The following is a 15,175-nucleotide window of genomic DNA, read 5'->3' as shown; positions in this document are numbered from 1 at the left end:
GTTTATTGACAGTTGTTCATTGACTAAGGCTTTTATTCGAAATGTTAATGATCTTTTTTAAATGTGGATGTAGAAATGGGTGATTTGGTTCAGTTAATAGTGCTTTTCAAAAATGGCTTTTAAGTTGCAAATATCTTTTTCTAAAAGAAATTTTACTCTAACATAGGAACGAGATGAAAGTGATATTTTATTGATACCCATTTAAAAATGTATCAGATTTATATCCTGATTTTTGTTAAAGTGTATTGCTGAGAACAAGGCCATATCGTGAACACTAACCTTTGGATTGTGTCATTAATGCCAGTTGCAGACTGGTGAGACATTTCACTTAACATCTACTTAAAAAATCAGCATGTTGAGTTATAAATTATATATATTAAACAGCATTCAATGAGTTTTTTAAAAATTATTTTTCATTAAATCATAACTTTGTACATCGATGCATTTATGGGATTCAGGGGCATTCATTTAGTTTTGACAGATTTAGACACTGGTGAAACCACAGTCAAGATTCAGAGTATTTATTTATTGTATCAGTTAATTATTTTTTGTAGCCATTTTAGTTGCATTCAATAAGGATCAACCCCCAGAGTTTATATTTCCAATAGTTTATTTGCTTTGTTTTAGTTTCTGGATTTTTAAAAATATGATTTGACTCTCTTGCCAATGTGTGCTATTAATCATAAAGAGGACTATTGGAAAAATTCATTCAAAGTTTATAAATAAGAAGTGTTGTGTGTGTGTGTGTGTGTGTGTGTGTGTGTGTGTATGTGTGTGTGTATGTCCTTTGTTTGTAAAAACCTTGTTTAAAATGTGTGGAATCTTTTAGTTTTATGAGAAATCATTAGACAGTAGAGATAGTTTTTCACCAATAAATCAAACTATTATATTAAACTTCTACCTAGTGCTATAAGTTAGATTATAAGTAACTTAAGCCAACAAGTTATTAAGTTATATTAGGAGCTGTTTCAAGGTTACTTTTTAATGTTATTTTATAAAATAACTGAAAAATTTTGATTGCAGGTTGGAATTTTAAAGTAAAATGTGGCTTCTGAAATGACTTCTTAATTTTAAACAAAAGCTACTTTATTTTCTAGGTGTTCATTGTACCCATGGTTTCAATCGCACTGGTTTCCTCATATGTGCCTTTTTGGTGGAGAAAATGGATTGGAGGTACTTGTGTCTTGTTATAACGGAAGATGTACCTTGTAATAATTTTATTGATATTTTAGTTGTGGAATTTTATATTGCCAAGTTTTTGGTGAACTCATGATTAATACATGTGTAATATATAATGGTTTTTATTTTAGAGAAATAATAATCTTTAGACTGCTGTGACCTGTGTTTTGCACTAAGTAGCACTTTTGAATGCTTAGGAGTCCCATAAACTGTGGACGTACTTTCCCAGATTTTTTTTTCACATCTTATGGTATCATCAGAGACAGGTTCTTCCAATATTTTGTATTTGTATTCAAATTTGAAAGTTATTATTGTTGTTCTTTTCCTTTTTAGTACAGGTTGAACATCCTTTATGTGAAATGCTTGGGAACGGAAGTGTTTCAGATTTCAGATTTTTTTCCTCTGGATTTTGGAATATTTGCATTATACTTAACCTTTTTAGCATCCCTAATCTTGTCTTTTGTATGTTATGCTGGTGCTCAGAAAGTTTTGGATTTTGGAGCATTTTGGATTTCACGCTTTGGTGTGTATGTGTCTTTCTTTTTGCCCTGGGTGGAGTGCTATGGCATCACAGCTCACAGCAACTTCAAACTCTTGGGCTCAAGAGATCCTTTTGCCTCAGCCTCCCAAGTTGCTGGGACTATAGGCATCCACTATAACACAAGGCTAATTTTTTTTTTTTTTTTCAGTTTTTGGCCAGGGCCTGGTTTGAACCCACTACCTTTGGTATATGGTGGTGGTGCCTTACCCATTTGAGCCACAGGCGCCGCCCCACACCAGGCTAATTATTTTCTGCTTTTAGTAGAGATGGAGTCTCACCCTTGCTCAGGCTGGTCTTGAACTCCTGAGTTCAAGCAATCTTCCAGCCTCAGGCTCCCAGAGTGCTGGGATTATAGGACTGAGCCACTGCACCAGCCCTTGTGTATGTGTCTTTTTTTTTGAGACAGAGCCTCAAGCTGTTGCCCTGGGTAGAGTGCTGTGGCATCACAGCTCACAGCAACCTTTAATTCCTAGGCTCAAGCGATTCTCCGGCCTCTGCCTCCCAAGTAGCTGGGACTACAGATGCCTGCCACAACACCCGGCTATTTTTTGGTTGCAGCCGTCATAGTTGTTTGGTGGGCCTGGGCTGGATTTGAACCTGCCAGCTCAGGTGCATGTGGCTGGCACCTTAGCTACTTGGGCCACAGGCGCTGAGCCAATATGTGTGTGTCTTTTTAAAATTTGATTTATTATTTTCTATTCTCTGTACCCTAAGGATTTTATATTTTTGGTTTAGGGATACTCAACCTGTAGTATCTTTTTTATAGCTGTTGAGTACTAGGAAAAGCTCATAATTCTATATGAAGGAAGTATTTTTGGGAGCAGGTTGCACCATTTAAGCCAATCAGCATGTCTTTATTGAGCACCTATTATTTGTTTTTATGTCCTGAGAAATTAGACCCTTAGTTTGCTGATTTCCTAAGACAATGAGATATTTAATTTTCTTGTTGACTGATTGAAGGTCATTATTTATTTGCTTTTTATATACACAATGGACTACTAGGAGGTCATTATTCATATGGACAAAGGTGTGCACAGAGTGGATTGAATATAATTAGCTGCAGTACACATCAGATGTGCATTTTCCAGTGGACGTCCTCAGAAGCTCTCCACTGCACACGCTTCCCGGTGCTCGCTGTTCAAATGCCCTGCACAGTAGGCCAGGCTCCTGTATCAGACTCTGCCTGCACTTAGCTTTTTTCCTGATGACCTGTGCTCTTTCTTAAGTGAGTCTGTAGGGAGTTCTTGTAAAATTAACATGCTTTTTTTTTTTTTTTTTTTGTAGAGACAGAGTCTCACTTTATGGCCCTCGGTAGAGTGCCATGGCCTCACACAGCTCACAGCAACCTCCAACTCCTGGGCTTAAGCGATTCTCTTGCCTCAGCCTCCTGAGTAGCTGGGACTACAGGCGCCCGCCTCAACGCCTGGCTATTTTTTTGTTGCAGTTTGGCCGGGGCCCGGTTTGAACCCGCCACCCTCGGTATATGGGGCCGGCGCCTTACCGACTGAGCCACAGGCGCCGCCCAATCAACATGCTTTTACTTCTGTTCACATTGCTACTAACATTTCCTTGACTGCTGTTTTCCCTTAGTGCAGAACTCAACCTTCAGAACTTTAAATTCTTCAGGCAATACCCAGATCTTTACTACATACTCATAGCAATTTACTTCTAGAGTTTAGATATTTTTCGTGTACCTTACATAAAACTCTTTCAGAATGAATTTGTACCTTAATAGATAGACTGCCTTGAGGGTGAGGACTGTGATTTGTGTGTTTTATAAACCTCTGTTATACTTTATATGGTGCCTTGAGTATAATAAGTGAGTTTTGACAAGTCTGCATAAATACAGAATAGTGAGGACATTGCATGGTGTTTGTTTCCCATAGTATCGAAGCAGCAGTTGCTACTTTTGCCCAAGCAAGACCACCAGGAATCTATAAGGGTGATTATTTGAAGGAACTTTTTCGTCGCTATGGTGATATAGAGGAAGCACCACCCCCACCTCTATTACCAGATTGGTGTTTTGAGGATGATGATGATGAAGATGAAGATGAGGATGGCAAAAAGGAATCAGAACCTGGGTCAAGTGCTTCCTTTGGCAAAAGGAGAAAAGAAAGGTTAAAACTGGTAATGTTTAAAAATATTATAATAGTCTTTTACTTCTTCAAACTTACTGAGATTTGTGAAAGTTGAATGTATGTCTTGTTTTTTTTTTTTTTTATTGTTGGGGATTCATTGAGGGTACAATAAGCCAGGTTACACTGATTGCAATTGTTAGGTAAAGTCCCTCTTGCAATCATGTCTTGCCCCCATAAAGTGTGACACACACCAAGGCCCCACCCACCTCCCTCCTTCCCTCTTTCTGTTTCACCCCCCATAACCATAATTGTCATTAATTGTCCTCATATCAAAATTGAGTACATAGGATTCATGCTTCTCCATTCTTGTGATGCTTTACTAAGAATAATGTCTTCCATGTCCATCCAGGTTAATACGAAGGATGTAAAAGTCTCCATTTTTTTTAATGGCTGAATAGTATTCCATGGTATACATATACCACAGCTTGTTAATCCATTCCTGGGTTGGTGGGCATTTAGGCTGTTTCCACATAACCCTGAGATATCATCTAACCCCAGTGAGAATGGCCCACATCACAAAATCTCAAAACTGCAGATGCTGGCGTGGATGTGGAGAGAAGGGAACACTTTTACACTGCTGGTGGCACTGCAAACTAGTACAACCTTTCTGGAAGGAAGTATGGAGAAACCTCAAAGCACTCAAGCTAGACCTCCCATTTGATCCTGCAATCCCATTACTGGGCATCTACCCAGAAGGAAAGAAATCCTTTTATCATAAGGACACTTGTACTAGCCTGTTTATTGCAGCTCAATTTACAATCGCCAAAATGTCTTGTTTTTTTAAGTATGTTTGTAAGGTTGTTTCATGCTTCTAAATATTCTTGATAGCCCCGAGTCTCTTTTCAGAGAGAAAAATTGCAGTTATGTAAATTAGGTAAACCAAAGAACTGGTAGATATTAGATTGAGAATTTAATGTTTCTTTACAAAGTATTGTGAGATTCCAACTACATATATAGTGAGAATTTTTACTGGTACTTTACAGAATCTTCACATAATTCAAAAATTTTTTTTTTTTTTTGTAGAGACAGAATCTTTATTGCCCTCAATAGAGTGCCAGGGCATTACACAGCTCACAGCAACCTCCAACTCCTGGGCTCAGGTGATTCTCTTGCCTCAGCCTCCCGAGTAGCTGGGACTACAGGCGCCCACCAGCTATTTTTTTGTTGCAGTTTGGCCGGGGCTGGGTTTGAATCTGCCACCCTCGGTATATGGGGCCGGCGCCCTACTCACTGAGCCACAGATGCTGCCCTAATTCAAATAATTTTATATATGAATCCTGATTCCCCCGTTCACCATGGGTGGTGCTTTCATACACCTCATAAAGTTAAATGAGAACACTCATTTTTTTCTCTAGCCAACTTTTATTAGTCTTATCTGGAAATCAAAGACCTAACCAAAAAAATATCAGGAGCTATCTCCTTTTCTTGAAGGATAGGGAAACTGTTGAGAGGAAAATTACCGTTTGTATCTGTTCACACATAAGTACTACACATATGGTATAAGCCAAAGGGGAAAGTAAGGGAAAGAGCGGAGGTAATTAAGAGTTAATGAAGCTTGTAATTAAGGTATATTGTGAGGTATATTGTGGTTGAACAGTAAGCACAACTCATTTATTAGTAGGTATGGAAGAAAATGCGCTTTGTTTTATGTAAATCATAACTGTTATTTTTTTTTTTTTAAGTCCTTCGTTTGAAAACCAGTGTTTTAATTGTATTTACATATTTTAGGTTTCACTGAAAAGTATATATTTTTTAAAGCATAGAAATAATTTCAAAAATACTTTGAAATTATGAGAGTCCTGTGACCCTCTACCTGTGGGTCACGACCCACAGGAACTGTATTAAAGGGTCGTGGCATTAGGAATGTTGAGAACCACTGTGTTATACCATGAAATACAGATGAATATCCTCTTACACCATTATATAAATTCAGTTGTACTTCTTAAGAGTAATGGTGATCATGAGCATATACTTATATGTGTTTTGAATTACAATTGGTCTTATAAAAGAATTTAAAACAAAGAGTTATTAATTTGGAAAATGGCATAAAGTTTGCTGGGCTTTTTCGTTTTTTTTTTGCCCATGGACAGGGTCTTAAAAAAAGATAATCCATCTTATATTATCAAGTACCATTAAATTCCTATAGTTGCAAAGGAGCTCCAGTAGCATTAAGAGGAAAAATAGCCAAGATGGACATGCTTCTTTAAGGAAAAGAAAATTCCAAACTTAAGTTCCTTCTGTTTTGTTTTGTCAGTTACTAAGAGTAGTGCTTTAAAAATTTCCCACTATGACTGTGAATTTACCTGTTTCTCCTGTAGTTCTGTTAGTTTTACTTTTTATATTTTGAGGTGGTGTTGTTTGGTACATACAAATACACAAAGATTGTTTTATCTTTACAGTGTATTTTATTGGTTTTAAATATCTATTAGTATGGCTATACAACATTTCTTTTTGGATAGTGTTTATATGGAATATTTTTTATCCTTTTACACTCAACCTTTATCTTTTATTTAATGTGTATATCTCATAAGCATCATGTTCCTAGGTTTTATTGATCCATTCAAAAATTTTTACTTTTAATCCACATTTTGTGTGCTGATAACATTAGATTTAAACTGTCTGTTTTTTTGTCCCACATGTGGTATATTTCTTTCAATCTTTTTTTCTTACCTTCTTTATGGTTTTCTTTATTCTGTTACTCCAACTCATTGCTTTTTGGTTACATATTCCTTTATTATTCTTTCAGTAGTTACCTAAGATTTTAATATACATCTTGACTTGTTAATGGCTGCTATATACTACATTAGTACTTTTATCACTTTTTAGATAATGCAGTAATCTTAGAACCTTTGTCTATGTTGGCCTGGGTAGAGTGCCAGGGCGTCACAGCTCACAGCAACCTCAAACTCTTGGGCTCAAGTGATTCTCTTGCCTCAGCCTCCCAACTAGCTGGGACTACAGGCGCCCGCCACAATGCCTGCTTATTTTTTTGTTGCAGTTGTCGTTGTTTAGCTGGCCCAGGCTGGGTTCGAACTCACCAGCCTTGGTGTATGTGGTTGGCGCCGTAACTACTGTGCTACGGGTGCCGAGCCCATTTGACATTATTTTGAATATAGAAATCTGGGTCTTGGCAGTTATTTTTTTCCCAGCATTTTTTTTTTTTTAATTAAATCAGAGCTGTGTACATTAATGCAATCATGGGGCACTATACACTGGTTTTATATATAATTTGACATATTTTCATCACACTTTCCCCAGCATTTTTAAGATACCATTTCACAAGACCTTTCTGTTGACAAGTCAGTTGTCCTCTTGCTTCTTTGAAGATAATTTCTTTGTTTTTGATTTTTAGTAATTTTACCATGGTGTTTCTATTTGTGTGTTTTTTTATATGGTGTTTGCAGGGATTCTTAAATCTATGGGTATATATATATATATTTTTAAATTAGTTTTAGACAATTTTTGGCCATTATCTTTTCAAACAGGTATTGTTTCAGATCCAACTTTGTCTAAGCTGCTTTTAAACTAATTCATTGAGTACTTAATTTTGGTTATTTTACTTTCACTTTTGGAATTTCTGTTAGTTTTTTTTTTTTTTTAAATAGTTTTCACTTCTCTCCTGGAGTATTTCATTTTGTCATTAAAGTTTTTGAACACAAGAATACCAGTTTTTGAAAAGTCTGTGTCAATAATTTGTAGATCTTCTGTGGATCTTTCTTAGTTTTTCTTCTCTTGTCCTTTTTGATTTCCAGTCAGTTGTATTTTTTCGTTTTTTGTTTTGTTTCATTTTGGATGTTTGATTATTTTTGAGTGAATACTGGGCATTCCTTATGAAAATTGTGGAAATAATTTGAGACTCTGCTCAGGTTATCTTTCTTCAGAGAGGATTTACTTTTGCTCCTACACAGGATTAGCAGATGATCTTACTGAAGATTGAATTTAGAAGCCAGGCTTTAGTTTTGGGGGAACTGCTCTTGGGTTTTGGTTCACTCTTATTCCTAGATTGTAGCTTTTGGGGGATTCTTACTGAAAGGTGGAGAATTAAATAGGACTCCTTCTCCTTGGTGACCTATAACTCCAGTTTTTATTTCTCATTCCTATTATATTGCAAAAAGCTCTGTTCAACTTCGTAGGCTCTCAGCTATCATTTTGAAATAGCGTCTCCAGAGGAAATCCTAGAAAAGAAAAGCTGTACCAGATGTCTAGTTTCACCTCAGCACTTTCTTGCTTTTCCAGTTCTCTTAAGATCTTCAAATGGGTACTTTAGCGTTTTATCTGGCTTTTTCTCATGGCTACAAAATTGGTCTAAATAAACTAGTTTGCCATTGTTAAAAGCAGAAATTTTCTCCCTTCCTTTTGGAGGAAGTAATTAGGTTTGATTTCTCATTGACAGTGAGGAGATGGTAATTTTGGAAAATATTTATGCTTTTTATACTTTCACAGGGAGAATTAGGAGAAAAAATTCTAAAGCCTTATGTAGCATTTTGGTAGATTGTCTTCTTTTCAAACTAGTTTTTTTTTTTTTTTTTTCTTTTTTTGAGGGGAGACAGGGTCTTACTCTGTTGTCCAGGCTAGAGTGCCATGGTGTCAGCCTAGTTCAACCTGAAACCTCAAACTCCTGAGTTAACTGGGACTACGGGTACCTAGTGCAATGTAAGAGTGTTATTAGTAAATACTAAAATCATTTTTTAACCTATATAAATAATAATTACAGTTACATTAAAGAAAGCTTGAAAACCAAGGAGACAACTTATAATCCTTCAACTTTCATATTATTACTGGCATTTTTGTCTTCCTAGAAGAATTTTTCCCCATTTATTTATCTATTTATTTAACTTAAAAATGTATACAAATGATGTGGAGGTCATGTTTGGTTGTCCTTCTATGTTAATTTTTTCTGTGCATTTGAATATATGTATATATGTGTTCAGTTTTGACCTTATCTCCCCCCTTTAACACATAAGTAAGTATTTTCTGCAGCTTCCTTTTTTTTTATTTTTTTTATTTTTTTTATTTTTGGCCGGGGCTGGGCTTGAACCCGCCACCTCCGGCATATGGGACCGGCGCCCTACCCGTTGAGCCACAGGCGCCACCCAGCTTCCTTTTTTTTTAAAGCTTGGACATCTTTTCTTAGTATATATGGAACTACCTCATTCTTTTTAGCTAACACCAGAGCACACAAAATTTCTTAGAAGATAAGAGAGGCTATCGCTCCTTAAAATAATGGCAGCATATTGAGAAGAACTAATTGGAGACCTTGGAAATGATAATCAAGAGATTTAAAATAGGGCGGCGCCTGTGGCTCAGTGAGTAGGGCGCCGGCCCCATATGCCAAGGGTGGTGGGTTCAAACCCAGCCCTGGCCAAACTACAACAACAACAAAAAAATAGCCCGGTGTTATGGTGAGCGCCTGTAGTCCCAGCTGCTCGGGAGGCTGAGGCAAGAGAATCGCGTAAGCCCAAGATTTAGAGCTTGCTGTGAGCTGTGTGACGCCACAGCACTCTACCCGAGGGCAGTAGAGTGAGACTCTGTCTCTACGAAAAAAAAAAAACAAGAGATTTAAAATATTTGTGGTCCTTATGAGTATTATAATGCTGATGAACATTGAATTTCTTTAATGTTGATATTGCAGTACCACAAAGCAAACAAATCTTGTCTTTAGCAGAAATAAGATAATATTGCAGTTCCCACTCATTATTAAAATACCTGTTTTCTTCCTTCAGTGTGCTCTTGGTCTTCTGTTCATGATGAGCTGGTAAGCAGACAGCATTAAATAATACTAGGGAGCTGTGTAACTATTCACAAGTTCCACTAAAACAGAAACACAGTGCACCGATGTCAAAGGCTGATGACAGACTGGCAAACTCGACTCACATAAACGCTCACTAGCAGCCTCAGGTGGTAGTGGGTCCAGTCACCTGGGGGAGGTTGAACTAACTCATAAGTGTGGCAGTTCTCAATTTAGCCCTTCTGGCTTACTAATATTCTGATTGGGCTGGTCTGTATGGGAGGAATATTTCTTTGAAACTTATGATTTTATTCTTTGGTATTTTAAATACATTCATTTAAAAATAAAATAAAAATGTGAAAGTTGATAAAAAATGGATTAACAAAAAATAAAGGTCCACACTTAAGGACCTAGAAGGTTAAGGTTGAAGATTCCCCACTGGTGGGCTGTTTGTTTAAGTGACTTGGCTGTGAGTAAAGGGAGAGAAGGGTTAATTGATGCAGACATAGTTAGAAAAGGCTTTTAAAATGGGATAGATTCAAATGTATTTTAAATTGTGAATGGGGAGCCAGTGATGTCAGTGAAGTTGGAAGTATAGATTGGGGAGTAAATGAGAGAGAAGTCTCTGAAGAGATGAAAGAGAAAGGAGGTCAAATGCAATTGGAGTCATAGATCTTCAGCAATAGGAGGGAAATATTCTGAGCACAGAGGATGCCATTGAGATTGTGTTTTTCCCTTGATAAGTTTCAGCTGCCTGTGTGTGGCATTGGAGAGGCTAAGCGTAGGTTGATAGAAACTTGGAGATATTTGATATGTGTGTGATGAAGGACAAAAGGGTAGGAGGTATTAAGGATATCAGGGAAAAATAATTGATGAGCCAAAGGTTCTAGGCTCCATAGGAAGTGGGGTCATGGGGCAGGGGGAAGATTGCTGGTAGACTGTGGAAAGAGAGGAATGAAGGAAATGTTAGTCTTGATGAAATTGAAAAGTGGGCCTAGGGAGGATAAAAAGAGTTAAACTGTCTTACGTAAGAATGAAAGAGTGGGGTGGTGCCTGTGGCTCAGTGGATAGGGCACTAAAAAAAAAAGAATGAAAGAGTGGCATGTTGGTTTTATTTATTTATTTAGAGACAGAGCCTCACTCTCTAACCTACCCTCAGTAGAGTGCTGTAGTGTCATGGCTCACAGCAACCTCCAACTCTTGGGCTTAGGCTATTCTCTTGCCTCAGCCTCCCGTGTTGCTGGGACTACAGGCACCTGCTACAACGCGCGGCTATTTTTTTGTTGCAGTTTGGCAGGGGCCGGCTTTGAACCTGCCACCTTCTGTATATGGGGCCGATGCCCTACTCGCTGAGTCATAGGTGCCTTCCTGCATGTTGGTTTTAGAATGCTTTGGCCATGCAATCAATTTGAGTTGACCTGGACCAACAGGTAGTATAGTCTGGAATGATGATGGTATGGCCATGGAGCAGGTTGCTCAAGTTGGGCAAAGATGAGGGTCATTGAAAATGAAATTGCTGAACTGTGAAGCCTATGTTGCTTGATGAGTTACATCATCTCAATGGATGTTGATGTTAACAGTAGAAGGATAGAAGTTAGAATGGCGAGAAAGACTAACTTCTTTTGATTAATGGGGCAATATCCTTCAACTTACAAATGACAGAAGGTCTTGAGCAGGCATGGTAGCTCATGCCTCCCACCTTAGCCTCTCAGAGTGCTAGGATTCCTAGCACTCTGAGAGGCTAAGGTGGGAGGATCCCTTGAGTTCAGGAGTTTGAGACCAGCCAGAGCAAGACCCTCAGCTCTACCAAAAATAGAAAAAATTAGGCAGGTGTTGTGGGAGCCATCTATATTCCCAGCTACTCAGGAGGATTGCTCGAACCTGTTTGAGTCTGAGATTTCTGTGAGCTAGGCTGACGTCATGGCACTCCATCCTGGGAGTATCAGAAAGTATCAAGAGGACTTTGTCATGAGTAAGTTGATGAAACTCAAACACAGGGATATAGCCAGGTTTCAGGACAATACTGGTGCTTGCACCTGGAAAGTTACCTAGAATGTAGTTTCTGTTCTTTCTTCTTGTTTCTTGTCTTTGCTTTTTCCTTTATTTGCATTAATCTGACTGTCTCTATCTCTGGTTCTTCTGATTTCTTTGTTTTCCTGAGAGATCATATGTATCCCAAAGATTCTAAGTCAGTGGTTCTCAACCTTCCTAATGCCGTGATGTATTTTCATTGTTAGAAAGGGGTCGCGAACCACAGGTTGAGAACTGCTGTTTAAGGTAACCTATTGTAATTTTAGCCACATGTAGAGACTAACTGCCTGTTGCTGAATCCTAATTCCAAATTACTAGGTAACAGAATCTGATGGATTCAGATTGAGTCAGGGGTTCATGCTCTCATCAACTTTGGCTGAACTGGGGTGTTATCTTCTAATATCATGTTGTATGGCTATTAGGTTCCCTCCTTGTGGATGGGGAGGGCAGCTCTTAGAGTTGTTGTGCCAGCAACCACATCCGCAGTGGATGTTGTCTTTACTACAGCAGTGTGGTATAGCTGAATGGAGTTAGTCTAAATGGAATAGGGGCTTTTGAAAGAGATTAGGAAATCCGTAAGGATATGGAGTAGTTTACACCACTTTCATGGGACTTGGGCTGTGGGAGAATTAAATGGCTTTAAGAGAGAAGTGATCTCCCTAAGGAGAGCCAGCTCTTAGTAAAGACAGGGGGTGTGAGATATTCAAGAAAAAGGTTGAGGTTGTAGGGGAAAGTTATTTATAAAAAAATGCATTGCAGGGTTTATGTTGGAACTCTTTTGGGAAAGCGATTATTGGTAAGATGAACTAAGGAAAAGGGGCACTAAAGCAATGCAGACAAAACCCTTGGAGAGCAAAGGTAACTAAGAATTGTGAGTGACGTTCATGGTTGACCTGGTTGACGGGGATGAGAAGCATAGATGTAATCAATTGTCAAATTCACGTTTGGGAATTTGGGAATTTCATTTTCCTTTTATTTCTATCTGAGGTTGAAGATAATTAACAGAGGCAACCCCAAAATGATTAATTCATTTGTAGGCTTATATCTCTTGACATAATGAGGTTATTTTGGCTTGAGACTTTATTTGTTAAATAAAGTCCTTCTTTCCTGACTCATATTGATGCGACTGTAACTTGAAGTAATGGAGTCCTTGTAGTGAGTTTCGATGGTTCTGTTTAGCTTTGCAATAGTGGCGCATGCTCTGTGCTTGGCCCTTCACTTTCCTAAGACTAAGATACCTTCTTTATTTATCTTTTGAGCCATTACTGAGTTGGAACAGTATAACTTACAGCGATGTTGGCTTGCTCCTTTGATGTCTAAGATCATTTTTTGAAAGAAAGCCATTAATGTATTTTCCTCATTATGAAAGTGCGCTTACACATGCGCACGTGTGTATGTTCTTGCACACACAGACACACACATATGAATTGCCCTCATCTTCTGAATTAATTCCCTAAATTTCTTTCTAATTTAAAGAATTACTTATTCCTTTTTCATCTGTTCAAAATAACCATACAAAGTTTTAATCATAAGGTTGGTAGACTCTGTTTATGAAATATACTTCTTCCATTTTAAGCATACATTATCTTTTCACTTTTGATTTTTCTTTTTTCTCACAAACTGAAATAATAATTAGTTGACAAGTGAAAATAAATGTCAATGACTGTAGTTCTAATTTAGAAATAGCAAATGTCTTAGGTATGGAAAACTATTTTCTTTTTCTTTCTCTCTTTTTTTTTTGAGACAGAGCCTCAAGCTGTCGCCCTGGGTAGAGTGCTATGGCATCACAGCTCACAGCAACCTCCAACTCTTAGGCTTAGGCAATTCTCTTGCCTCAGCCTCCCAAGTGGCTGGGACCACAGGCACCCACCACAATGCCCAGCTATTTTTTGGTTGTAGTTGTCATTGTTGTTTGGCAAGCCCAGGCTGGACTCAAACCCGCCAGCCCTGGTGTATGTGGCTGGTGCCTTAACTGCTTGAGCTACAGGCGCTGAGCCTGGAAAACTATTTTCAATAATTGAAATTTAATGATCTTTCTTGGAGTTACCACGTAATTTTGAATAAGGTAAAAATGAATATTTTTTCAGAGGATACTATTGTAATGGCATTAAGCAGCAAATCACGTTAGCCTTAAGTTAACAACTATCATTTGTGTATAAAGTACATCATACTTACATTGTCATTGGACTTATTTTTACCTTTTTATTTAATATATAATGCAAAAGAAAATAGGGGAAGCTAAAGAAAGTAAAGAAATTGATGCATGGTAGGAAAAATTAAGGAAGAAGAAAAATTAATGGATAAGAGACACTTACTGGCTGATTGGGGTTACCTTTTATAACTGTACCCAATAGTCTTTAAATCTGTGCTGATGCTCAATATTTATTAGCTCTGTTAAATTAAAAGTATTCAGCTTGTTCAACTACACAGAAATATTATTTACATATTTTTGTAAAATATTACAGGAATACACTTGGTTGAAAGCTGACCAGATTTTCTATATTTTAGTCTTTTTTATTATTTTAAAAAAGAAGTAATGTTAGTGTTTTTAGGACACCTATCCTAATATTTTTATTTTGCCCATTTCAGAAATTAATATATATCTTAACTTTGCTTAGAAAATACATATTTATAGATCAAGATAGATACTTTCTTTATTTAACACTTAAAAAGATTATCTCCAATGCCAGTAATACCTTCAGAATAAAGATGCTGAACATTGAGCTCTCTGAGTGTTCTCTTTTTAATTACCATATCCGAGACATGATTTTATAAGAACATTGAAATTGTCCGAGTATTCTCAAAAACTAAATATGTTGGGTGGTGCCTGTGGCTCAGTTGGTTGGGCGCTGGCCCCATATACCGAGGGTGGTGGGTTCAAGCCCAGCCCCGGCCAAACTGCAACCAAAAAATAGCCGGGCGTTGTGGTGGGCGCCTGTAGTCCCAGCTACTCGGGAGGCTGAGGCAAGAGAATCGCTTGGGCCCAGGAGTTGGAGGTTGCCGTGAGCTGTGTGAGGCCACGGCACTCTACCGAGGGCCATAAAGTGAGACTCTGTCTCTACAAAAGAAAAACAACTAAATATGTTATAAATCTCTTCTAGCTGGTTGAGTTTTCCTTTTAAAAACACCTTTTTTCTTGGCTGAGCCCCTGTAGTTCAGTGGTTAAAGCAGCAGCCCTGTGTACCAGGGGTGGTGGATTCAAACCTGGCCTGGGTCTGCTTAACCAGGAAACAAACAAACAAACAAAAAAAGCAAAAACTTTTTTCTTTAATTACTATACTTGATGATAGAAAAGGTTGGTTATTGATTGATTCATTGATTGATTGACAGTCTCACTCTGTTGCCCGGGTAGAGTGCTGTGATATCGTAACTCATAGTAACCTCAAACTCTTGGGCTCAAGTGATCTTCCTGCCTCAGCTTCTCAAGTAGCTGGGACTACAGATGCCCACCACCACATCCAGCTAGTTTTTCTATTTTTAGTAGAGATGGGGCCTTGCTTTTGTGTAGGCTGGAGAAATGGTTTTAAAACAGAAATTACATTGACTAGTTAAGAGAGG

At 37.9% G+C, this 15,175-nt stretch overlaps 1 protein-coding gene across 5 annotated transcripts in view; it reads left to right on the top strand.

The window, feature by feature from the left end:
• Nucleotides 1–15,175, top strand: part of RNGTT (RNA guanylyltransferase and 5'-phosphatase) — a 425,603-nt gene that overhangs the window by 63,351 nt on the left and 347,077 nt on the right. For all 5 annotated transcript variants that reach the window (XM_053591687.1, XM_053591688.1, XM_053591692.1 and 2 more), the window contains 2 exons: nt 1,098–1,173; nt 3,607–3,847. In XM_053591687.1, the coding sequence (XP_053447662.1) occupies nt 1,098–1,173; nt 3,607–3,847 (317 nt within the window). The remainder of the gene's footprint in view (nt 1–1,097; nt 1,174–3,606; nt 3,848–15,175) is intronic.

The sequence above is a fragment of the Nycticebus coucang genome, chromosome 5 (assembly GCF_027406575.1).
Source record: "Nycticebus coucang isolate mNycCou1 chromosome 5, mNycCou1.pri, whole genome shotgun sequence".
NCBI classification, from domain to species: domain Eukaryota; kingdom Metazoa; phylum Chordata; class Mammalia; order Primates; family Lorisidae; genus Nycticebus; species Nycticebus coucang.
The sequence above is the reverse complement of the archived record's forward strand: the minus strand, read 5'-3'. Positions and strand labels throughout refer to the sequence as shown.